Here is a 27054-nt window from a genome sequence, read left to right on the forward strand (position 1 = left end):
TCGTTTTGGTGTAGCTCTGTAGAAAAGATTATTTTCACAGGATATGAGCAGTGACATGTATACACCATATTAATCTTGAGGGCCTATCTGTTCCATTCTTGGGGATATGTTTTTCATTCACCTCAATCCAGAGAGGTAAAAACTGAATTGTGTGTTACACAAATATTGTTGGTCTTGAGAACTACCTAATCTATTAAAAAACACTATAAAAGAGTTTAAGCTGTGGAGACAACTCAAAGTGTGTCTATAGCATATATGGACAAAGCAGACTGTGAAGAAGTTCAAAAAGATCTCACAAAACTAAGTGATTGAGCAACAAAATGGCAAATGAAATTTAATGTGGATAAATGTAAAGTAATGCACATTGGAAAAAATAACCCCAACTATACATACAATATGATTGGGGCTAATTTAGCTACAACTAATCAGGAGAAAGATCTTGGAGTCATCGTGGATAGTTCTCTGAAGATGTCCACGCAGTGTGCAGTGGCAGTCAAAAAAGCAAACGGGATGTTAGGAATCATTAAAAAAGGGATAGCAAATAAGACGGAGAATATCTTACGGCCCTTATATAAATCCATGGTGTGCCCACATCTTGAATATTGCGTATAGATGTGGTCCCCTCATCTCAAGAAAGATATACTGGCATTAGAAAAGGTTCAGAAAGGGGCAACTAAAATGATTAGGGGTTTGAAACGGGTCCCATATGAGGGGAGATTAAAGAGGCTAAGAATTTTCAGCTTGGAAAAGAGGAGACTAAGGGGGGATATGATATAGGTATATAAAATCATGAGTGGTGTGGAGAAAGTAAATAAGGAAAAGATATTTACTTGTTCCCATAGTATAAGAACTAGGGGCCACCAAATGAAATTAATGGGTAACAGGTTTAAAACAAATAAAAGGAAGTTCTTCTTCACGCAGTGCACAGTCAACCTGTAGAACTCCTTGCCTGAGGAGGTTGTGAAGGCTAGGACTACAAAAGGGTTTAAAAGAGAACAGGATAAATTCATGGAGGTTAAGTCCATTAAGGGCTATTAGCCAGGATGGGTAAGGAATGGTGTCCCTAGCCTCTGTTTGCAGGAGAGAGCTCACTTAATCATCACCTTTTAAGTTCACTCCCTCCGGGGCACCTGGCATTGGCCAGTGTCAGTAGACAGGATACTGGGCTGGATAGACTTTTGGTCTGACCCAGTATGGCCATTCTTATGTTCTTTTGGATGCTAGAGAGAAAAGTCTACAGAAATAGTGCTGTACAGCTCAGCTCCTGCCTACTGGCCTGCCATCATCTGTTTTTGTGGCATGAAGGAATGTGTGAACACTCCACAACTAACTGCCTCATTTCTGTCCTCCTCCCATTCAACTCCTGGTGCTCTCTGCATCTGAAACTCTTCCCCAGCACTGTCTAGCATGTCTAGCTCTCATTAAAACACACTTTTTTTCAAAAGTTCTAAAACTCCCTGGACTTCCCCTCACTGAAGCATTAAAGTCAAAGTCTAGTAAAACCTAAACCAAGTCCTGGCAGCAATGAAACAGGTGCTAAACCTCACTGCTCAGTCACTTTGCTTTTGTTGCATTCTATCCTCCATCCTTCATTTATGTTTCTCTTTAGTTTGTGATCTCCATGGAGCAAGGATCTTGTGTTTCTGTTTATAAAGCACCTAACATGATTTGGATACTATAGAAATAAGTGACCATCCATTAGTAGTCCTCAAGTACTCTTATATTTACAGATGTATTTTAAATAGCTTGCTGCTTTCTTTAGAATCCTTAAGAACTTCATCTGGGCCTGTAGTTTGCCACTCTCAATTTCTTTATAATTTGTCCTAGTTTGTCCTCTAATTCTATAAATGCATCTTTTTTTCTCCCCTCCAAAATTTTGTTTCTGTTTCTTGCCTTTTTTTTTTTTCTTTGGCCTTCATTTTTCAGACTGAAGCAATCTAAAGTCCTCTGAATGTGCTGTTATTGCTATGAATAGGGTGGAACCCATATCGGTAACATTTCACCACTGGAAGAAACACCAGCCTTTTAAAGGGGTTAACTGAGCGAAGTCTCTATTTAAATTGTAACTTCTAGGACTCAAGCAGTAAACACACTGCCACACAGGCTATTACAGAATGGTTCTGATCGTGTCCCTCATGCAACAGAGCTTTGACTGCATTACACTTCCTAAGGGTCTTCCCACAGCTTCACCAGGACTTCAGTAGGCCAGTCTGCATTCTCAGTCCACATTACACCGTTTTGTGCAGTAGCTTCTGTCACCAAGCTATCCTCTAGTGCTTGTAGGCCAGAGGAGGAAAGAATGGGATGTAACAGAAGGCTGTGAGGCTAGTGGACAGAGCACTGGACTGAGACTGGGGCCACCTATGTTCTATTCCTGGCTCTGCCATTGGCCTGCTGAGGATCTTGGGAAAGTCACATCTACTGACTGTGCCTTGGTTTCCCTGTCTGAAAACAGGGGATAATGATCCTGACCTCCTTTGTAAAATGCTATGAGAGCTACTGATCCAAAGCACTATGTAAGATCTAGGTACTTATTATTATAATGTACACCTCTTTGTGACAGCTAAAGCTCTTGCGCCACAATGGGGATTCACCGCAAAGAACAGCATGCGTTGCTAGGACTTCCCTCCCTCAGGGTTTCTGCCAAGTACTGTGAGGGAGCAGCTTTAGCTTATTATAGCTAAAGCTCCTACCTAGTTTATTATAGCTAAGGCTCCTAACTGTACAAGCTACATAAATGGTGGCTGAATACTATATTCATGCTATCTGGAGTGCTTCTCGATAAGAGTGTTGTACTGTGTGTGGCATATGAAAGTGGAACACAAAGCTGGGTATTTCCGGCTCCATACCGCAAATTAGAGTTGCATGAATAAAAAATAAATACCTACATACATCACATTTTTGCTTCATGAACGTTCACATGTGGGAGTTGACATTCTTCCTAGAAATCTTTTTTTTTCCCCAAAGAAAAGGTGAAATGTCACCATTTAACCTACAATTGCAGCTCTTTGTTGTTCACCTGCAGCTCCATCTTTATTAATTGCTTGTGGGGATGGCTTCCCCAGTTTCTTTTGTGGTCTTTTCCCATCCTCTCAGTTGCTACTACAATTGTATTCTCTAGTGCCCTTCCAACCAACCTTCCAACCCTGTGCCTCCAAAACAGCCTCTGCAGCTTCAGTGACATTCATTTTCAGTATTTTAGATTAAGAACTAAATATTGCACAGTAAATACCTGGCTTTAGAAGCTTTTCTTGAAACAGACAGCACAATGAATGTTAAAGAGTAACCATTTTTACTTTCCTTCATGTTAAAATGAAGGTTTCCGTGTAGTGCGTCTACTACAGTGGACAGTACCAGTCAGTGAAGCTCTTACACATCCTGGTCTTCAGTAGTTATTTATTTACCAGTATCCATCAAGAATTTTAGGCACTTTAAACTTTTAAAAACTAGCTATAAGATACTTGCTTCATCATCAGCCTGAGGAATTATCAGCCATACCAAATTAGTCTGTAGGCCTTGGCTTTGGGCTCCATTTATTGTCTGAATGTCCACAAACTCCTAAAAGGAAAACGGAGACTGTCAGCTGGGGCTTACTAGCCAGCCGCAAGTCCCAGGACTTACCACATGGAGCCTGCCTTCCTTCTACAGGGGCTCCTGAAGGACCCTGCCCCTTCCTGCAGTGTCTCCCTGCCCTTCCCCCTCAAATGAGCCACTTGCTGGCTTTTAAAATCACTCACTCCCTTTCCAGTAGGTCTGAAAACTGACCAGGCCCCAGGCCCTTTAAGGAACAGGCCACCATTGCACCAACCATACACACAAGTACTTTGCAATCTAGTAATGTTCATGCTACTTCCTCATGTCTCAGTGCCTCATCTTATTGATGATACTTTATTATAGTTTAAAGTTCACTTTGGTGGCAAGGAAAACCTCTTGGCTATAACCCTGCAATATTATTTGGAAAACATAGGGATTTTTCTTTTTATATGGATAGTTAGATTGGCAAACATCTTTAAATTAAATTGAACATTTGACTTCTTCTTGGTTTGTATATTCACATTATTTTTGTTGGAGAAAAAAAGATTAAAATGAAAGCAATTATAGTCTGTTTGCTTTTCCACTGAAATGAGAAAAAAGACATGGCACATTAAACTGGATCCCATATGGTCTTTCGAGATGATTGGTGTTTCATGGGCACCATAGGACATCATTTTCAAAGACCTCTTTAAAAAATATCCCTAAAGATTAATTCAGACACTTGTAATTATGGTACTGTACCTTTGTCATCATCTTTGATTTGCCATGAGTGACGTTTTAGCTGAGTAAATCTTTGGTGAGTCTTCTAAAAAATTCTGTTATATTTATGAGAATTGCAGTTTGTTAAGAAATCTTTCATTGGATGTATTGCTCATGTTGGAATTGGCAATAAGATTTTTAAAACTATTTCTGGTCCTTGACATATAATGTGTGTTGGAAAAAAAAAAAGCCATGTTCCCTTCTGAGAATAAAAATGATCTTCTTTACCTTGAGAACAAAGAACATTTTTAGTGTATCTGTACACATAGGATAGGCAACAGAATGGATTGCTTATGTCCATTTCTCTGTGCATAATACAATCTAAATGTCTGAGGTGATACTGAGATAATTTAGATAAAAGAGATATTGTGGCTACAGACATTTGATAGTTATTTATGGAGCTCTATATGCTTTGTATATGATGTTACAACAAGTAATCTGTAACATACTAAAAGCCTCAAGGGCTTGTTGGAACAGGTATAGTTAATCCTTTTATTGTTTTGTTTAACTTAATAATGTGAAAGTAATTTAGATGTATATTTTATCTCTCTTAATCTCAAATTATATTAAGCATTATGTGACAATCACGTAGGGTAACTGGATTTGCTTGTTTCATCAAGCTGATATTCAAGGGTAATAGCATCAACTGCTTGTAGTGAAAGGGTTTTAAATTACAAGAGAAATTCCTGTCCGAATAGAACTATATTAGAGATGTTATGGTCACCATGGTGATACTGACAATTCTTTAGAGAACACCATCTTAAATTTGCTAATTTAAAAAAATTTTCATTGAATGGAAAGATTTGAAGTTCTTGCTTTTGCATGTCTGATTGCAGAAAGACAGACAGACAGACAAACATTACATTGACTCAATGCATTCTAAAAGCCTCGTTCTCTCATCAGCATTCACTTAAGTTTCCTATGTACCTCTGCCTCAACCTGCCATATACACGTTGATAAGAATACCCACCACCCCTTGGCTTCTCCAAGCTACATAATCAATGTTGCAAATAACTTCTCAGGATTTAGCTTGATAGAATGCTGTGGTTAATTCTCAACACAATTCACTGTCATCATAGATCTTTAAGTCAGCCAAATATTGTTAATTTGTGGTCTGCAACATTTGTAGTTGTGCAAGCAATGATAGTAAGGGTAATCAGATCTCATGCTTCTAGATAAAACAGATATGAGAGTATGAAGAACATACAGCATTGTGTAATTGGCTCAGTGCATTATTGGTTTTGAAGCAACAGTACACACTGGACGCTGGATGCCTGAAGCGGGGTAGTAATCTGATCTGATATGGTAAATCCTATACAGTAGAACCTCAGAGTTATGAACTGACCAGTCAACCACATGCCTCATTTGGAACTGGAACAGGCAGCAGCAGAGACAAAAAAGCAAATACAGTACAGTACTGTGTTCAACGGAAACTACTTTAAAAGGGGGGGGGAAGCAGCATTTTTCTTTTCCATAATAAAGTTTCAAAGCTATATTGAGTCAATGTTCAGTTATAAACTTTTGAAAGAACAACCATAATGTTTTGTTCAGAGTTATGAACATTTCAGAGTTACGAACAACCCCCATTCCCGACGTGTTTGTAACTCTAAGGTTCTACTGTATTCCTACAGCTTAATATTTAGAAGCACTAAACTGAGCTACCTAAAGCAATGCTAATTATGTAGTTTTAACCCCTGTTCCACCCAATGTAAACAAAAAAGGAAGTTTCAAAATGATTACTGAGTCAGTGATCTCAGTACTCTGTTATTGTTTGTTATTTATTTATTTTTAAGTTTTAGGGTGATATCTTGGCCCTACTGAAGTCAATGTACATTTATACTTTTCAACAGGGTCAGAATGTCACCCTAACAAGAGATGGGCAAAAGGTTTCATCCTGTTCCCTTAATCTGTCATTAGACACTACTGTTCAGAATTTAGCCCTAGTATGATTTCTATGCTGGTGATAATCAAAGAGTTCTCCACTCTGTAGGAAAGTGCCTACCACATTTGGATTCTATAAACAATTTCAGTTATCTATTGGATAGCCCCTTCCCTTGTTTTGCCATTCCCTTGATATCCACCTACCTGCACATTGCATTCTCCCCTCTTCATTGGGGCAGCTTCAACTCTCATATTAAAAAAATAAACAAACAAACAAACAAACAAAAAGAATCCTGCTCCATCCCAAAACTTAGCCATTGCATCCTTCTTCCTCTCTCTCCCACCACATCTGCACATGCTACCTGTGTGGTACAGTGTAACTGCAAATGTAAAATTTATTCCACATTTATACATACAAATTAATCTGTGCAATATGAAACTGTATAAACAATGCTATAGAAAAATACTGAATTGTATATCAGATACAGAAAGAGCATTCTGTAGATCTTTCCCAGTACAGCTGGAAATACTTAGGGGGCCAACTGATTTTTTCAGAACAGGCAAGCCACAAGAGATACTAATTGTCTGTCCAAGTTTCCACAGAAATAAGACACTCCTTTTGAATTTTATTACTCTTGCTCAAGACAAATTACAAGAACTGGCAAAACCTCTGGCTTTGTAAGAGAACAGCTAACGGAGGAGTTACATGTGGTTAATGAATATTTTCTTGTAGACATTACACAGAAGGTTATCAAAAAAAGAAAAGGAGTACTTGTGGCACCTTAGAGACTAACCAATTTATTTGAGCATAAGCTTTCGTGAGCTACAGCTCACTTCATCAGATGCATACTGTGGAAAATACAGAAGATGTTCTTATACATACAAACCATGAAAAAATGGGTGTTTACCACTACAAAAGGTTTTCTCTCCCCCCTCCCCACTCTCCTGATGGTAATAGCTTATCTAAAGTGATCACTCTCCTTACAGTGTGTATGATAATCAAGTTGAGCCATTTCCAGCACAGGGATTCTAACCATACCTTTCAGATGTTAAGCATTATGTGGGATGTTCCACAATTCAAATTTTTTTTTCAAATTCAATTTTTTCCTAGCAGTGTTCTGTCCTGCCAGGCTGCCTGTGAATCCCAACATCTGTTGCCTAAAGATGGCAGCTACCTAGGTAGAACAGACTATCCTCTCTAACCCACACTGATGAGTTGTGCATGTGGTTTGAGCTACCAGGGGGGATGAGGGAAGGGGGTAGTGCAACTGGCACCCAGGCTCTGTTTCTTCTGTTGCTGCCTGAGCCTTTACTGCCTCTGCTTATCTACAGCTCCCAACAGCCACTCACCGACTATCTAGTTTTTTAAAAAAAATAAAATAAAAAGGGTGTTCATCACCAGGGCAGGGTATCAGAACTCCATCACCTCCACTCTGCACCCATTCCGAGGGACCCAGGATAACGCCATGAGAGAAGATGCCATCTCCGTATTCTTTAAGAGAGAAGATTTAAGTGGGAAGGATGAAAAGGGAGGGTTGGGGCAAGAGAAAGGGGAGCAAGGAAGAGAACATTGTGCAGAAAGTTACAGCTATTGGGATTCTTCACCTTATACAACTTCTGTGGCAACATAGGATCCCAATCCATAAAGGGCCATCCCCAATGTTAACCATTCCTAACCTACTGCCCAGATTGCCATCCCTTATTCCCCACCATTTGTCATGACAGATTAATGCCAGTAGGTTACAGCGAAGATTAAATTCAACACCACCCCAACTTAGACAACTGTAGCACTGAGCGACGATGCCCACATTGTACAATTAAATTCCCTGAGATTTAATTTGGACTTCCCTCCACAGACCCTACGAGGAAAGTGGATTGGGGTTTTTTTGTTTGTTTGTTTTTACTTCCGCCTCCTGACTTCCCAATTCTTGAGGGGGTTCAGAGGTCACAGAAACTCAACAAGTTTCTGTCAGAGACAATGGACACAGTCCAAGGCAGACATGGCCAGAAGGTGGCCACTGATGGAATAGGGATTGGCTCTATAAAATTGTGGACCCATAGATGGGGAGAGAGCAGTTTTGGGAGGCTTAGAGGGAGGATTGCAAAGATTGTCTTCAAGAAAACTAAATGTACAGCTAGGGCAACAAACACAGGATTCTCTAATTGTATTAATGGAACATCAATGAAGCCATCTTATGATGGAAAGAGTATCCTGGATAGGGTAAAATAAATTAAGGTTTTGTTCCTATAATTAATTCCTCTTTGTTTCCATGAACATTTTAGGTATATCAATATATGCATGAAACCATAACTGTTAATGGCTGCCCAGAATTCCGTGCCAGGGCCACTGCAAAGGTAAGACCTGTGCAACTATTGAAGTACCTGTTACCAAAGTGACCTAGTAATTGACTGTGTGCGTGTGTGTTTCAGGTATTCGTGTGTGCTCTGTAAGAAAATTTAGACATCAGTGGCAGCCCAGAGTCTAGAACCAGTGCTACTTCCCAGGTAACAATCCTAATGGCAAATTTAACCTTTGTGCTGCTTCTGTAGCTTAAGAAAAGAGAATGATATCATGGGATTTGGTGGTTTATTGAAAAATCAGTTTGCAAAAGCAAATCTACTGGTTCATTCTGTAGAATTAAACCTGGAATATCAATATTTTCATGACAAATTCTCCTATAGGGCTCATCCCAAGTAGCAGGTGGTCTAGCCTCCAATCAATGCATGTAGGATTTTCAGAGGTGCTGAGCACAGAAGACTCCAATTGAAGTCAATGGGAGCTGTGGGTGCCCATCACTTCTGAAAAACAGGGCCCAAGTATGTAAGTCTGATAAAAGTGAGTGGTAACGATGTGTGAATTCCCCTGTATCAATGGAAGAATCCATATTGTTCCCAATATGTAATATGCTTTGTGTTTTCAGTGCATGAACAAAAATAATTGCTTCCAACAGGGCTTCATCATGGAATTAACTCCCTGTGCACCAAATGGTAAAAGAAGATTACCTACCACTTGGTAAACAGGTTATGTACATATCGTGCAGTAAGTGTATTCTAGGAAAGCCATGGTATTTTTTCAGGAAAATAATTCATTAAGACCTAATCCTTCCCCCAGGGAAGTCAATGGCAAAATTTCACTAGCTTTAGTGTGATTACACCCTTGTAAATCTACACTAGGGGAAAAGAAGCAAACACCCCCCCCCGACAATAGTAAAAACAGACAAATCAGAAATATGTATAAAAGACACCTACAGGATCTCAGCAGTATCTCAGAAAAATGTTCCCTATGGTAACCAGTACGTTTAAAATAATTAGCCTACCGTACAGTAAGCAACATATTTTCCTACATTTGATTTTTTATTTTATTTTTGTTATATTGAGTTCGGCTTTTTCTTACAAGTTAACCTTTTTCTTGAAACTTCAAATGAACAATGTAGATTTGTAAAGGTTCTACTACTGAATGTAGAAAATTATGTTAGATTATGATTTTTTTTTACACCGTAGGCAAACACAAAAATGATTGATACATGGTATAATAAAGGGTGAAAAATTCTGAATAGTGTTTGCCATTCTCATTTCTTATTCATATAGAACAGCAGGGTTACAGAGCAATGTTTGAATATCGCAATACTTCCTGGTTATTTCTGGGCTGTCTGCATTGCATTTTCCTAGTGCATTCATGTCTGACATTTAAATGTACGCATGATGACAAGGTTTGCATGAGCAAGTACATATAACTGAGAATGATCCATTATATTCACATTATCTACTAGCTTCAATTAAAGCATAAACATTATTAGAATGCTGAACAAGCATTAACATAACGTAGAATTACTGCAGTAATTTTAAATCTGAGGATATGTTGAAAAGTAAAAATAATTATTTTTTAATGTTTACTTAATGCTTTACCAGGGTCTACAATTAAAAAAAGAGACAATTGCTAGTGGAAGACTGAATAAAGAAAATGTTTTCTTTTCTTCATACAAGATTTACAATACCTTACATATTTGTAATTTTTCTATAGTGAGAATAGTCATTTAGTTTTAATTCATTTTATATTTTCATAATCTGAAGATTATGTAGCATTACTTTTCAAGACCTATTTATATAAAGTGCAGTTACAATATAAAAGCTCATGCCCCTGTCATAAAAGTTATTCATCTATCAGCGCTTCTTTCAAGAGGAGGATTTTATTGAGGCTATTTAATAAAATAGTTGAAAATATCCTTCTTCAGGATTTTTTTGGGGCAAAGAATAAACCAAATAATCAGTCCCATACAAATTGGGGGGGGGAGGGAACAATTAACTTTATCCAAGTTACATAAATTAGAAGTACAGCAAAAGGTTATATCGGTGTGTTGCACAGCAGTAAGGAAAGAAGTGAGTGACAAAGCAACTTTAAAAAGAGAAGTAATGTGTTACAGAGTTAGAACAGATGACTAGCAATCCGGCCTTTTAGGATCTATTTCTGGGTGACATTGGGCAAGTCACTTAACTTCTCTTAGTGCCTGTTTCCCCAGCTATTTCAAAGGAGTGATTTGAGACTTAACGTTTGTAAAGTGCTTTCAAATCTTTGATAGCATTTCAAAATATTTTCATGTGAACGAATTCTTTCTGCAAAACAAACAACAGGGCTTAACAGTGATCTCATTACATGACCAAATAACTGTCTTTTCTTCCAGGCAACAGTTGCTGCTTTTGCAGCAAGTGAAGGCCATTCACACCCTCGAGTGGTGGAGCTGCCAAAGACTGATGAAGGTCTTGGCTTTAACGTGATGGGAGGAAAGGAACAAAACTCTCCTATATATATTTCTCGTATCATTCCTGGAGGGGTGGCAGAAAGACATGGAGGACTCAAGCGAGGAGACCAGCTGCTTTCTGTTAACGGAGTGGTAAGTGAAAAGTTTAGAATGATTTCCTTTTTCATGTGAGTTTTTATTTTTCCAAATGAAGGTTTAAAATGCTGGCACACCATAAAGAAGATTAGATCTGCAGTAAGAGACCAGAGATAGTACATTTGTGGTGAACTAAACAACTTTGTGCCACTACATCTTTGTTACAATATTGGTTGTTAGAGCTTCATCTTCCAGTGTGGCTCAGCTCTGAAAAGTGACTCTAAAAATGTCCTTATGGATTTCCATTGTTTATTGTCTTGATTTCTGCATAAAATATATGCAATTTACAAGTTAAAAAGATATCTTCAGTCATTGCCAGTGCGTCAATTGGAGAGTCAAACTGAGCTTTTTTCTTCTTGTATTTCATAGCCAGTAACAGTCCTACAGGCCAGATTAGGCCCTCTGTGTCATTTGTGCAGTCTTGTGGGCTTCAGTGGCTTTGTACAACTATAATTAAAAAGGAACTAAATAAACAATTTTGTTGATGATTCACAATGAAGAATAAAATCCAGCTCATTCTCTTTTATTTGTGTTGTTCTGTGTGTTATTTTTGTCACTAAAATAAGCTAATATCAGTAAATACCAGAGTGGATAAAAAAAAATCAATGTGTTTTAAAAAATATATTTTAAAAAAGTCGGATTTTATTTAAATCGGATTTTTTGATAAAATGCTTTTTGAGGAAAAAAATCCTATCTAGAGATAGTTTTAATTAAGATATATCTTTGCGCTATAATGTCTCATCATGGAATAGGGATTATAAATTCTAATTCTGTAGTAGGAGACAATATATTCATGTAATGTTTAACAAAAGTTTTGTAAATGAGTCCCAATAGTTCATGGACTAGGGACCCCATCTTATGGGGTCCCAGGGTCTTCTGTATCTATTATTTAAGTTAGTCTTTCTATCTACCCAATGGGTCTCAGTGCTCAGTCTAGAAGATACCATCAGAGATGTTTAGTTTTGAAGTTCTCGAACTCTGGATTTGTGTCTCCATAGGTAACATGCTTGTTAACAGCAAAAATGTTTTTAAATACATAAATATATAGAGGTGAGAAATAACAGACCTCAACCCTATTGCCCCTCTGCAAATTTGTGTACATAGAGTCAATCCCTTACCTCTCTCTAAAAGTGCAAAGTTTCAAAAAGTTCAATGAATAGAAGATTGTTGGCAGCAGAATAGATCTGGACAAGGAGAAGAAGTCTGGAGATAAATGTGAGAAGAGAGGGACCGACAATAGAAACAAAACTGAAACTGTTTGAGCAGCATATTCCAGAAGTCTTGAGGTCTTTCTGAGCGTAGACTTCATTGATTTGAGATCTATCATACCATTCTCTCACTAGAAGGGAAAACCTATAATGGCAGCAGGCCATAAAAGAGACCCAGTCTGGGAATATTTTAATGAAGTTCCTCTACCTGTGGGTAAGACAAGCATGCATGCAAAATGCAAACAGTGCAACAAAGAAATGCAAGGCCTGGTTGCCCAAATGAAACAACATCATGAGAAGTCTTCCTTGTCAGGCGGAAGCTGCATTGAAGATGATGAAAGGAACATGTCTGAACATGCAGGATCTTCAGGTTGGTAAACTTTTTTATTTCATACTTCTTTCTTAAGGACTGCCTGTCTTTCTTCTGGGCTATTCTTGAATTCTTATGTTTGAGCAAAAAAAATATAGTTGTTACTCTACGGTACAATCATTTTAGATGCAGTTGTGATAAAAAAATAAATAGGCATATCTTCCTTTTACAATTTCACCTTTGAAGTGGTACTGAGTGTCAGTGAATGCAATGGAATAATACTAAATGAACAGTATGGTAATAATGAAATAACTGCATTGACTTATTTTGTTAAGGAGAATCCATCCTCAACCTACAGGATTCTGAAGACTATCCACCTTCAAAATCACCATCATTTTCTATAGTTTCAGAGTTATCTGCCAATGATAGTGTTTCAGTCACATCATGTATGTCACATAGCCACAGTATATCATCACCTGTAGCAAAAAGAAAAAAAAAACATCCAGAAACAACCATAGATAAGTTTGTGATAAGAACCAGCAAACTACAAAAAGAGGTAATTGATGAAAAAATTGCCCAGTTTGTTTATGCAACAAACTCTCCTTTTCGTATGACTTAGAACCCACACTTCATTAACATGATTCAGTCATTAAGACCAGGATACAGTCCACCTGACAGAGCAAATGTAGCAGGCAAATTGTTGGATAAAGTGTATGAAAGAGAAATTGAGCAGTGTGCAAAAGGTCTAGAGGGTAAAATTGTTAACCTGCGTCTTGATAGGTGAAGCAATGTCCACAACGATCCTGTTAAGGGAATGTCTTCCTTACAGAAACAATTGATATATCAGGAAATTGACACACACAGCAGAATACTTACAAGAAGTGCCTGTGAAAAAAATTTAAATGTCTAGTATGCAGCTCGGTCACAGACAATGCTGCAAATTTATCCAAGAAGAGAGAGTGAAGAGAGTCCCAAGCTAATAACATACCGTTGCAGTGCTCATTTGATGCACCTTCTAGCCAAAGACTTAAGTGTTCCAGAAATAAAGGCCAATGTTGTTGAAAGTGCAAAATACTTCCAGAACAACCACTTTGCAGCAGCTGCTCTGAAAAAAGTGGGAGGAACCAAGCTAGCTCTCCCACAAGACGTGATGGAACTCAGTAGTGGACTGTTTTGAGCACTATATCAGGAACTGGCCTAATCTGACGACAGTTTGTGAACAAAATCGTGAGAAAATAGATGGCACTGTCACAGCAAAAGTTTTCAACATTGGGCTTAAGAGAAATGTTGAACACATGCTGAGTACCCTGAAGCCTATTTCTGTCGCCTTGAACAAAATGCAGGGAAATAGCTGTTTTATTGCTGTCGCTGTTGAAATTTGGAAGGAACGGAGTGAGATCTTAAAAAGAGAAATATGCAATGACAGAGTTAAATTATAAGCATTTAAAAAACCAGTGGGACAAAGCACTATCTCCAGCTCATTTTCTTGCAAATATTCTCAATATTCAGTACCAGGGTCAAACCTTAACTGCTGAAGAGGAGGAGTTGGCGATGACATGGACATCCAGCAATCATCCCTCCATAATTCCAACTATAATAAACTTCAGAGCTAAGGCTGAACCATTCAAGAAATATATGTTTGTTGATGATGTTTAAAGAAAGTCACACCAGTGAACTGGGGAAAGTTACTTAAGTATTTGGATTCGGAGACTGTTGAAGTGATAATCTCACTTTTAAACAGCAGTAGCTTCTTCTGCCGGTGTAGAAAGAATATTTTCTTTCTTTGGACTAATTCATTCCAAATTGAGAAATCGTTGGGACTTTAAAAAGCAGGAAAGCTTGTTTTTCTTTTCCACATTATGAACAAACAGGAAAATGAAGGTGAAGACGACTGAGTTAGCTGCAGTAGCCAGTATTTTAAGTTTCTCATGTTGACCAGGCTGACATAGTTGATTTAATTTTTGTTTTTTAAAAAAATATTTAACAATTTCAATTAAAAACAATTTTAACAAAAACAAACCTGATTTTAAAAAACTGTAATGTTTAACTAAATTCAAAATTCATATGCTTGTTTTATTAAAATATTAAATGTTTGCAGTTGAAGAAAGAAATCCAGAATACATAACATTGTTGTTTTAGTTAAATAAAACAATTTAAATGTCTGTCTGGTGATGTTCTCCTCCTAATACAGCATGGCAAGAAAATCCTCCAAATATTAATGATTAACCTGTTGAATTGGAGATAGTTCACCTCCCAATGACTTCATAAATAATCTGCTTCAGTTACCTTTGGTAAATGAAATACCCAAACAATCATTCATTTTCTGATATAGCTGTAAAACTAATCTGAAAAGTTTTCAAAATAAATCACTTTAAAAAAATATAGTGCGTACCTTCTGAAAATGAAACCTACATCTATTAATACATATGAAGAATATGTATTAAGGTTATAACAACCAACAGGAATGCACTTTTATGTAGAAATCCATGATTAAATCGAGTCTTCCTGACTAGTGATTTAAATCATGATTTAAATGAATTTGATTAAAATGGTAAATACATACAGGGATGCGTAAAGTAAAAAGGTGTCATTTTATATAGTTACTGTACTTTTCAGTCACTTTCAGACTGACTGATTTGCAATAGTTTCACTCCAAACAAGGGAACTGGAATAGAGAGGAGAAGAATCAGGCCTAAGTGTCTTTGGGACAAGTTCTGCCCTCAGATCTCCCCATAACTTGTTATCACATATTTGTTGCACCTCTCCTGTGTGTGGTATACCAGGAGATTAATAAAAGTATTGCACTGCAGTTTTTCAGAGTGACAACATTGAGTCCCTGGGCAGAATGTATCCCTTTTAAAAGAATTTTCTAACAGTCTGAAGACTTAATGATGAGTTAGGATTACACTATTTCTTATTCTTCTTACAATTGCCTCATAAATATTACAGTGTGTTTTCTTTGTGTTATAATCTTTGTCCTCAGAATAGGGCACATTTTCAGTGTGATAGTCAACTCATCATAAAATGTGAGGTCATTGTGGCATAAAGCTAAGTATTCTGTTCCTTCCTTGCCCTTTGCACAGCCCCATTAAAATCCATGAGGCAGAGGTGAAATGTCAGTAAGTAGATTTTGTAAAATATTAAAATAGTATGGCACACTCCAATAGCATGTGTCTGCCTAAAAACACTGTACAAAAGACTGTAATCCTGTATTCCTTATGCACCCAAAACTTCCACCCTAATCTCCCATTGACCATCACCTCCCTATGAAAGGGACATAGGATCACACCCCAAAATGATTCATAATAGGTGTCAAGGTTCCTCCCCCACTCTGAACTCTAGGGTACAGATGTGGGGACCTGCATGAAAAACCTCCTAAGCTTATCTTTACCAGCTTAGGTCAAAACTTCCCCAAGGTACAAAATATTACCCCCGTTATCCTTGGAATGGCCGCTACCACCACCAAACTAATACTGGTTACTGGGGAAGAGCTGTTTGGACGCGTCCTTCCCCCCAAAATACTTCCCAAAACCTTGCACCCTACTTCCTGGACAAGGTTTGGTAAAAAGCCTCACCAATTCGCCTAGGTGACTACAGACCCAGACCCTTGGATCTTAAGAACAATGAACAATCCTCCCAACACTTGCACTCCCCCTTTCCTGGGAAATGTTGGATAAAAAGCCTCACCAATTTGCATAGGTGACCACAGACCCAAACCCTTGGATCTGAGAACAATGAAAAAGCATTCAGTGTTTTACAAGAAGACTTTTAATAAAAAATAGAAGTAAATAGAAATAAAGAAATCCCCCCTGTAAAATCAGGATGGTAGATATCTTACAGGGTAATTAGATTCAAAAACATAGAGAACCCCTCTAGGCAAAACCTTAAGTTACAAAAAAGATACACAGACAGAAATAGTTATTCTATTCAGCACAATTCTTTTCTCAGCCATTTAAAGAAATCATAATCTAACACATACCTAGCTAGATTACTTACTAAAAGTTCTAAGGCTCCATTCCTGTTCTGTCCCTGGCCAAGACGACTACAGACAGACACACAAACCCTTTGTTTCTCTCTCTCCTCCCAGCTTTTGAAAGTATCTTGTCTCCTCATTGGTCATTTTGGTCAGGTGCCAGCGAGGTTACCTTTAGCTTCTTAACCCTTTACAGGTGAGAGGAGCTTTCCCCTGGCCAGGAGGGATTTCAAAGGGGTTTACCCTTCCCTTTATATTTATGACACGCCCCCCAAATCTCAGCTAGGGTGAAACACTGGCTGGGATTTCTTCCTGGAGCTCTAGGAAAACAGAGTTAATAAGACACATGCATCTCTAAATATACTACCAAGTACATAAAGACTAACAATATTTTCCACATCTCAAGGACGATTTTAACCAGTTGATTCTGGGAAACTTTCACGGGAGAGTGCATCAGCCACTTTGTTAGAAGCTCCTGAGATGTGTTGGATGTCGAAATCAAAATCTTGGAGAGCTAAACTCCACCGAAGAAGTTTTCTGTTAGTTTCTTTGACGGTGTGAAGCCACTTTAGTGCAGCATGGTCGGTTTGCAGGTGGAAACGCCGTCCCCAAACATATGGGCGTAGCTTTTCCAGAGCGTAGACAATGGCATAACATTCTTTTTCAGTGACTGACCAGTTGCTTTCCCTCTCAGACAGTTTTTTGCTGAGAAACACTACAGGGTGGAATTCTTGATCAGGTCCTTTCTGCATTAAAACTGCTCCCACACCACGCTCGGATGCATCTGTGGTTACTAGGAACGGTTTGTCAAAGTCTGGGGCCCTTAGTACAGGGTCAGACATGAGTGTCGCTTTAAGCTTGTTAAAGGCCTTCTGACACCTTCCGGTCCACTGAACAGCATTTGGCTGTTTCTTTTTGGTTAGGTCTGTCAGTGGGGCAGCGATTTGGCTGTAGTGCGGTACAAATCGTCTGTAATAACCGGCCAAGCCTAAGAAGGATTGAACCTGTTTCTTTGACTTTGGGACAGGCCACTTTTGGATAGCATCCACTTTGGCCTGTAGGGGGCTGATAGTTCCTTGACCCACCTGGTGTCCAAGGTAAGTCACTCTGTTTAGGCCTATTTGACACTTCTTAGCCTTAACAGTTAGTCCTGCCTCCCTTATGCGCTCAAGGACTTTTTGTAGATGTTCCAGGTGGTCTGCCCAGGAATCCGAAAATATGGCCACATCGTCAAGGTAGGCGACTGCATATTCTCCTAATCCCGCTAGGAGACCATCTACAAGTCTTTGGAAAGTGGCGGGTGCATTTCGCAGCCCGAAAGGGAGTACATTAAATTCATACAGCCCGAGATGTGTGATGAAGGCTGACCTTTCCTTGGCAGATTCATCTAGCGGTACCTGCCAGTACCCCTTGGTTAAGTCCAAGGTAGAGATGAACTGGGCCCTTCCCAGTTTCTCTAATAGTTCATCTGTGCGTGGCATGGGATAGTTGTCTGGGCGAGTTACAGCATTTAGCTTACGGTAGTCCACGCAAAAACGTATTTCCCCATCTGGTTTGGGAACTAGAACCACTGGAGATGCCCATGCACTTTCAGAGGGGCGGATTACACCCATCTGTAACATATCCTGGATCTCCCGTTCTATAGCAGTTTTAGTTTGAGGAGACACCCGGTAAGGGTGGACCCTAATTGGGTGAGCATTACCTGTGTCAATGGAGTGGTATGCCCGTTCAGTCAGTCCTGGGGTGGCTGAGAACGTTGGCGCGTAGCTAGTGCACAGCTCCTGGATCTGCTGTCGCTGCATACGCCCAAGGGTCATGGAGAGGTTCACCTCTTCCACACCACCAGCACATTTCCCTTCGTAGTAAACACCTTCAGGCCACTCAGCGTCGTCTCCTCCCTGGGCTGTAAACTGACAAACCTTTAATTCTCTGGAATAAAAGGGCTTTAGAGAATTAATATGGTACACCTTAGGCTTTCGGTTGGAGGTGGGGAATGCTATGAGATAATTAACAGCTCCCAGGCGCTCCTGGACCACGAATGGCCCTTCCCACGATGCTTCCATTTTATGGGCCTGGAGCGCCTTTAAGACCATGACCTGGTCTCCTACTTTGAAGGAACGCTCTCTGGCATGTTTATCATACCAGGCTTTTTGCTCTTTTTGAGCATCCTGTAAGTTTTCTCTAGCAAGGGCTAAAGAGGTTCGGAGGGTGTTTTGTAGGTTGGTTACAAAGTCCAGAATGTTAGTTCCTGGAGAAGGTGTAAATCCCTCCCATTGCTGCTTCACCAACTGCAATGGCCCCTTAACCTCACGGCCATATACAAGTTCAAATGGGGAAAACCCTAAACTGGGATGTGGTACAGCTCTGTAGGCAAAGAGCAACTGCTGCAATACTAGGTCCCAATCATTGGAGTGCTAATTTACGAATTTACGTATCATGGCCCCCAAAGTTCCATTAAACTTCTCCACCATGCCATTTGTTTGATGATGGTAAGGAGTGGCAACCAAGTGATTTACCCCATGAGCTTCCCAAAGGTTTTTCATAGTTCCTGCCAGGAAATTAGTCCCTGCATCTGTGAGGATGTCGGAGGGCCAACCTACCCTGGCAAAAATGTCTGCTAGTGCCTGGCACACACTTTTAGCCCTGGTGTTGCTTAGAGCTACTGCTTCCGGCCATCGGGTGGCAAAATCCATGAAAGTCAGTATGTACTGCTTTCCTCTGGGTGTCTTTTTCGGAAAAGGACCCAGAATATCCACAGCTACTCGCTGAAATGGAACTTCAATGATGGGGAGTGGCTGGAGAGGAGCTTTGACCTGGTCTTGGGGTTTTCCCACTCTTTGGCACACCTCACAAGACTGGACATAGGTAGAAACATCCTTGCCCATTCCCTCCCAGTGGAATGACCCCCCCAAACGGTCTTTGGTCCTGTTCACCCCAGCATGGCCACTAGGGTGATCATGGGCTAAGCTCAAGAGCTTGGCCCGGTATTTAGTTGGAACTACCAACTGTCTCTGAGGATGCCAGTCTTCCTGGTGTCCCCCAGAAAGAGTTTCCTTGTATAAAAGTCCTCTTTCTACAACAAACCTGGATCGATTAGAAGAGCTGAGAGGCGGTGGGTTGCTCCGTGCCGCCGTCCAAGCTCTCTGGAGGCTTTCATCTGCTTCCTGTTCGGTCTGGAACTGTTCCCTTGATGCTGAAGACATCAGTTCCTCATGGGATTGTGGACCTAGGCTTGGTCCCTCTGGAAGCGATATAGGGGATGGAGCTGTTTCTGTTGACTGTGAACCGCTCTCCGCTGGTGCACTATGTTGGGATTCAGGCTCCGGCTGAGCCTCTTGTGTAGGGTTATCGGCTGCTGCCAGTTCAGGTTCGGTGGGGCCCTCTGGTGTTGAGGTTGCAAGTACTGGATTCAGTGCTGACACGGGGTCTGGTGTTGGTTGTTCGGCTGGTTCCGGTTCTGGGACTGGTTCCGTCTGGGTCTCTGGGACTGGATCCACTACTGCTGTTGCAGACATTGGCCTGGGGTCCAGGTCCATCACCTCTGACTGGGTCCTGATAGAAGTTTCCGGAACAGAGCTAGGCCTCACGGCTTGTTTAGCCTGGTTGCGGGTGACCATTCCCACCCTCTTGGCCTGCTTCACATGATTGGCCAAGTCTTCCCCCAACAGCATGGGGATGGGATAATCATCATAGACTGCAAAAGTCCACATTCCTGACCAGCCCTTGTACTGGACAGGCAACTTGGCTGTAGGCAAATTGAAAGAGTTGGACTTGAAGGGTTGAATCGTCACTTGGATCTCTGGGTTGATTAAATTGGGGTCCACTAAGGAAGCATGGATAGCTGACACTTGTGCTCCGGTGTCCCTCCACGCGGTGACCTTCTTCCCGCCCACACTCACAGTTTCCCTCCGCTCCAAGGGTATCTGGGAGGTATCTGGGCCTGTGGACCTCTGGTGTGATTCCGGTGCAATGAACTGTAATCTGTTGGGGTTCTTGGGGCAGTTGGCCTTTACATGCCCCAGCTCGTTACACTTAAAACATCGTCCAGCTGACGGGTCACTGGGACGAGGAGGGTTGCTGGAGAACGGGGTGGTGGGACGATAAGGGGTCTGGAGGGTTCTTTGGGAGGTAGGTGGGGCTTTGGGCGGCCCCCGGTAATAGGGTGTGGTCTGGGGTGGTCCCTTCTGGTCTCCGCTCCAACTGCGACCAGTTTTCTTCTTCTCTGCCACCTCCACCCATCTGGCTCCAATCTCTCCTGCCTCGATTACAGTTTTGGGTTTCCCATCTAGGATGTATCTTTCTATTTCCTCAGGAACACCCTCTAAGAATTGTTCCATTTGCATTAGGAAGGGCAAATTTACTGGAGATTCAACACTTGCTCCTGATATCCAGGCATCCCAATGTTTCACAATGTGGTAGGCATGTCGGGTAAATGACATGTCTGGTTTCCACCTTAGGGCTCGGAACCTCCGACGAGACTGCTCGGGTGTTATCCCCATTCTGACTCTCGCCTTGGATTTAAACAGTTCATACTCGTTCATGTGTTCTTTAGGCATTTCAGCTGCCACCTCAGCTAAGGGTCCACTGAGCTGCGGCCTCAGCTCTACCATGTATTGGTCAGTAGAGATGCTGTACCCAAGGCAGGCCCTTTCGAAGTTTTCTAAGAAGGCCTCAGTATCATCACCTGCCTTGTAGGTGGGGAACTTTCTGGGATGGGAAGTGGTACCTGGAGAAGGATTGCTAGGGTTTGTTGGTATATTCTGCTGGGCCTTTATCCTCTCCACCTCCTCCACATGCTTCCTCTCTTTTTCCTTCTCCTCCTCCACATGCTTCCTTGCCTCCATTTCCCTCTTGTGGGCAGCCTCCTGTACCTCCTCCTTCAGCCGCATGAGTTCTATCTGTCTTTCATGTTCCCTTTGTTTTTCCTCAGCCTGAAATTTGGCTAATTCCAGCTGTAGTCGAGCTGAGGATTTGGTCATTCTAACCTCTCTGTTTTTAACTAACTTTACACCTGAGGTTTAGAAATAAACAAACAAAACTTGGCTGTAAAATTTTGCTGTGCTGGAATAGAATACCTATTCTCTGATAGTGATTGTCAGCCTACAGAAAAAGACAATTCCCTTGTCTCTGCTCTGGGCCCAAATTAAAGCAAAAAACCTCCAACTACTTGGAAACCTGCTTACCCAGCCCAACGAAGAAAAAAAAAATTTCTTTTCAAACCTGTGCTCCTTGTAAAACAAAAAAAAAAATCAAAATCCTAAAAAAAACCCTGCCACTTTTGTCTCCAGGCAAATGGGTAGAGCACACACCCCCTATTTACTTTTAGGAAGAAAAGAAAAAAAAAAACAAACCTCTGGGTTGGAAGACTGTGAATTTCCCTGCAGGAGTTAAGTACCCTGCCTCCAGGCAAATGAAACCTGCAATTCACAAGATAATCCCCTTTTGTCTCTGCTTGGCCACAAAGCAGAGAGAAACCAAGCTGCTTTCAGTTTCAAAGCTGCCTTCTGGACTTCCTAAAAATTCCTTTTTAAAATCTGTATTTCTAGTTCAAAAAATCTCAACTGGATCTCAAAATGATTTCAGGTTAATCCCACCACTGTGCCACCATGTCAAGGTTCCTCCCCCACTCTGAACTCTAGGGTACAGATGTGGGGACCTGCATGAAAAACCTCCTAAGCTTATCTTTACCAGCTTAGGTCAAAACTTCCCCAAAGTACAAAATATTACCCCCGTTATCCTTGGAATGGCCGCTACCACCACCAAACTAATACTGGTTACTGGGGAAGAGCTGTTTGGACGCGTCCTTCCCCCCAAAATACTTCCCAAAACCTTGCACCCTACTTCCTGGACAAGGTTTGGTAAAAAGCCTCACCAATTCGCCTAGGTGACTACAGACCCAGACCCTTGGATCTTAAGAACAATGAACAATCCTCCCAACACTTGCACTCCCCCTTTCCTGGGAAATGTTGGATAAAAAGCCTCACCAATTTGCATAGGTGACCACAGACCCAAACCCTTGGATCTGAGAACAATGAAAAAGCATTCAGTGTTTTACAAGAAGACTTTTAATAAAAAATAGAAGTAAATAGAAATAAAGAAATCCCCCCTGTAAAATCAGGATGGTAGATATCTTACAGGGTAATTAGATTCAAAAACATAGAGAACCCCTCTAGGCAAAACCTTAAGTTACAAAAAAGATACACAGACAGAAATAGTTATTCTATTCAGCACAATTCTTTTCTCAGCCATTTAAAGAAATCATAATCTAACACATACCTAGCTAGATTACTTACTAAAAGTTCTAAGGCTCCATTCCTGTTCTGTCCCTGGCCAAGACGACTACAGACAGACACACAAACCCTTTGTTTCTCTCCCTCCTCCCAGCTTTTGAAAGTATCTTGTCTCCTCATTGGTCATTTTGGTCAGGTGCCAGCGAGGTTACCTTTAGCTTCTTAACCCTTTACAGGTGAGAGGAGCTTTCCCCTGGCCAGGAGGGATTTCAAAGGGGTTTACCCTTCCCTTTATATTTATGACAATAGGCTTGAAATAGAAGAATGTTCAGCTTAATTTTCTGTTCATGGTAAGACTTTTGTCAGGAAGGTTTCTCAAGTCAAGGATGGGAATTTCTAGTTTAAAAAAAACAGCAAACAAGAGAATAGCCAATAGCCTTAGGGGTATGACACCAGGTGGTATGTGGGAAATCCAGATTCAAGTCTTGGCTCTGTCTAATTTGGAACAGAAACTTGAACCCTGATCTCCGACATCCCAGGTGAGTGTCCTAACCACCAGGCTATGCTGGGGGGTGTGTGTGTGTGTGTGTGTGTGTTTCTCTCTCTCTCTCTGCCCCGCCCCCATGTTTTTGTGTGTGAAAGTGTCTAAAGGCCTCAGTTTTGTCCCCATGCAGAATAGGAAATTTTGGGAAATTGTGAAAAATTTGCTGACCATCCCTATGCACTAAGGAGGAAAAAGTATGATTCCTTAAAAAAAAGAAGAGTTACTATAGAGATCAATCAACTTCACAAGTTCCGGTTGAATACTTAACCAAATAAGTTACTTGAACTTCACAGGTTGGAGGTAAATCAAATAATCTCATTGGTATTTAGCATCACTGCCAACCGATAAAGGGAAAAATACAGGTTAAAAGGAAATTAAGTGTTTTAATTGACCAACAGACTTAACTGGAAAGATTTTTTTATTTCAGTTACAGCTGGACAAATGCAGTAAAAATAGGTGAACTGTCAAATTTTAAAATTCATTTGCTTTGACTATATTCTCACCTCTTTGTGAGCAGCCTACAGAAGTTTACTTTCAGGAATGTGCACTGGAACAAATATTAAGCTAATATTGCAGAAAACAGATGTCAAATTCACCATTTCGAGTATGCACACGAGAAACATGAATCTAAGAGTTATGCTCATCAGGAGAGGTGAGACAAACATATCTGTGATCCATGTCTAATGAAAAAACCCCTCTATTTTGAATTATAAATGTTGAAAACTTGAAACAATACCTGTTGCTAACAATTCATAAGCCATCCAGAGGCGAATTATACTCACACAAAACATTTCTAGAATAGTTTCAAAACAAAAAAAAATATGGAAGTAGTGATCTTTTCACAGACAACTTGAGAATAGAAGAAAAAAGAGCTAAGTTTTGCTAACCTATTGTTCACTGTGAACAGGTCACCTGCATCTGAGAAAAAGCAAATAATATACAGCAGGTGCAGTATAACAGATGGATCAGCAGTGGTACATGAGATGAAAATGAAATATCAGCAGCTTGCTTATGTTCATATGTTGGTGGTTATCCAACTTTATAATTATCAACATAAAGCTAGGGCTGAGCATTCAGAACCTGTATTACTTATCCTAGCATGAGCGGTTGGTGTCGCTTAAATTGTCTCACCAGAAGTTTAAAAGAAATACCCGATCAGTGTGCAGGGGAGTAAAGTACCTTGTATGCAGTAAGCCCCGCAGATGGCTCAGCCAGGACACAGAGGTAGCTGTCCATATTTGGCATTGGTTATGCTTTTATTGCATAGCTACTGTTAGTCAGATATTGCAGGGGATACAGCATAAATATACAAGAACTAATTCTCATCCAACATCTGTACTTACAGACCTCAAATAGCAATACTATTCTCACTTTGCCTGTTGCCCAGTAATCAGATTCCTTTTCCTTGTCTGCAATTGAGTAGGGGATTTTTGACTATAATTATACGCACCTGGGTATAGTAATGACAGTGCTTTCTTGTATAATATCTGCAATTCCTTTACCTATTGTTATCTCTACATTAGGTATTTTATTTTTATTCTGCTTGATAGCACCTGCCAATGCTACAAGATTAAAAAAAATTATATGTGTATTCTGAATATCTTTCTCTTTGCTGTTCTTAGGTTGTTAAACAAAGAGGGAGGAAGCCAAGTTGGGTGTTAAATAGTATCACAACCTTTTATTCAGCAAGCAGCACTGGCATCTGGTCTTCTTTATTAGAGGGGGTGTTAGTGAGCAGTCCCCCAGATAACACTCAGCATACAAACACGTTATGCTTTAGTTAAACAGAGGTTATTAGGCTTGATACAGGGGTCACTGAGTAATATTTAATTGCCTGTGTATACAGGAGATCAGACTAGATGATCTAATGGTCTCTTCTGGCCAAACTCTTATGAATTTAAGAGTGACAGCGGGAACAGATGCATTAAAACTAAGTGCAGTAATGGTGTTGGATGCAGCCGAACTCACCTTTAAATTAGCTTTGGTTGATAATACCTGAACTCAGGTCTGTGATGGGATCAAGTTCCATATTTAGTAGCATAATCGTTTACTTTGCCTTTTGTAGTTTCACCCTCCTTGTTTTGTTTGAAAGCTTAAGTCTTTATCCTGCACCATTCAAGTCAATGGGAGTTTTTCCATTGACTTGAATGGGAGCAGGGTCAAGCCCTTCATTACTAACTAGAAGAAGATGGTGTTAAGCTGGAGGACTTTATACAAATGGGGAGGGGACCGGGGTGAAGTCCCAAAAATGAGCAGCTATGAATTGCGATCAAGTTTAAGTGGTTTGAGAAGTGGATGTACACAATCTTGTTGAGTCCTTTACACAGGCACAACCACAATTGCGTACAGCACTGTCTGTAGCCATCCATCCCCTTTAAAAAAACAAAATAAAATGTTTTATACTTAAATAATTGCATGCAAATTCAAATATGCTACTTGCCATGTGCTTTGCTGCCTATTATAAATAACAGCAGTGAAGTAAATATATGCTGCTCAGTAAATATAGACAGTGTTAATTGCTATGGGTGCCCAACGCTGATGCCGATTCATATTGACCAGAATTCGTTAGTGTTAGGATATAGATATTCAGGCCTGTCTGCAAAGGCCTGTACTTTAAGAATTTAGGTGTATTCTCATCGCTTGGCTAGTTCTAGAGGTATAAAAGAAAGAAATCACTGTCTGCCGGTGTAAGGGCCTTCTCTTACTGTGACAGTTTGTGGCCCTGTGCTTAGGCTCAGGCCTTTGGCTAAGCAGCAGAGACAGCCATAAGCTGGGAAGTGAACGGTCACATCCTCACATTCCAAACTAGTCACATTGAAATAAGGTGCTATTGGGCTGTTAGGCACTATCAGGACAGGATTGTATTCCTATCACCTCCAGAGAAAGGGAAGTACCTAGAAAATGTAAAAGGAAACTTCGTTTGATAGCATCCTGTCTGGCAAGAACTCACTTATCAATAGCTGGGATGTGAAACCCTCACATCTGTATTGTCTTGTCATTATAGTTTCCACTTTGCTATTGTTTGTCTGTATAATCTCTGTCTGGTTCTGTGATTGTTCCTGTCTGCTGTATAATTAATTTTGCTGGGTGTAAACTAATTAAGGTGGTGGGATATAATTGGTTACATAATCATGTTACAATATGTTAGGATTGGTTAGTTAAATTTCAGGAAAATGATTGGTTAAGGTATAGCTAAGCAGAACTCAAGTTTTACTATATAATCTGTAGTCAATGAGGAAGTGAGTGGGTGGGGGTGGGCATGGGCATGTGGGTAAGGGAGATGGGAACAGGGAATGGGGGTAAGAAAATTGGAATCATGTTTTGCTAAAGGGGAAAATGGGAACAGGGAATGGGAGTAAGGAAGTTGGAATCATGTTTGGCTAAGGGTAGGAATGGGAACAGGGACACAGGTGTAAGGCTCTGTGGTGTCAGAGCTGGGAAGGAGGATACTAAGGAAGGAAACTGGAATCATGCTTGCTGGAAGTTCACCCCAATAAACATTGAATTGTTTGCACCTTTGGACTTCGGTTATTGTTGCTCTCTGTTCATGCAAGAAGGACCAGGGAAGTAAGTGGGTGAAGGAATAAGCCCCCTAACAGTTAGGAAGAAAGTGATATGCAGAAGGATGCAGAGCTGCATGTGGTTAGTTTCAAGAACAGAAGTCACTTTAAAGTGATCAATGTGACTATGTCACATATTAATGATTTATTATATAGCTAGCAC

At 40.3% G+C, this 27054-nt stretch overlaps 1 protein-coding gene across 10 annotated transcripts in view; it reads left to right on the forward strand.

Moving 5' to 3' along the window:
- LIN7A (lin-7 homolog A, crumbs cell polarity complex component) overlaps positions 1–27054 on the forward strand; it is an 86099-nt gene that overhangs the window by 51543 nt on the left and 7502 nt on the right. For 6 of the 10 annotated variants that reach the window (XM_073327641.1, XM_073327644.1, XM_073327646.1 and 3 more), the window contains 2 exons: positions 8458–8529; positions 10854–11063. In XM_073327641.1, coding sequence (XP_073183742.1) covers positions 8458–8529; positions 10854–11063 — 282 coding nt within the window. Of the gene's footprint in view, positions 1–8457; positions 8530–8604; positions 8680–10853; positions 11064–12587; positions 12696–27054 lie in introns of those variants that run through there. The other 4 variants (XR_012156730.1, XM_073327643.1, XR_012156731.1 and 1 more) reach the window with 3 other exon arrangements.

Source organism: Lepidochelys kempii, chromosome 1 (assembly GCF_965140265.1).
Source record: "Lepidochelys kempii isolate rLepKem1 chromosome 1, rLepKem1.hap2, whole genome shotgun sequence".
In the NCBI taxonomy this organism is placed as follows: Eukaryota; Metazoa; Chordata; order Testudines; family Cheloniidae; genus Lepidochelys; species Lepidochelys kempii.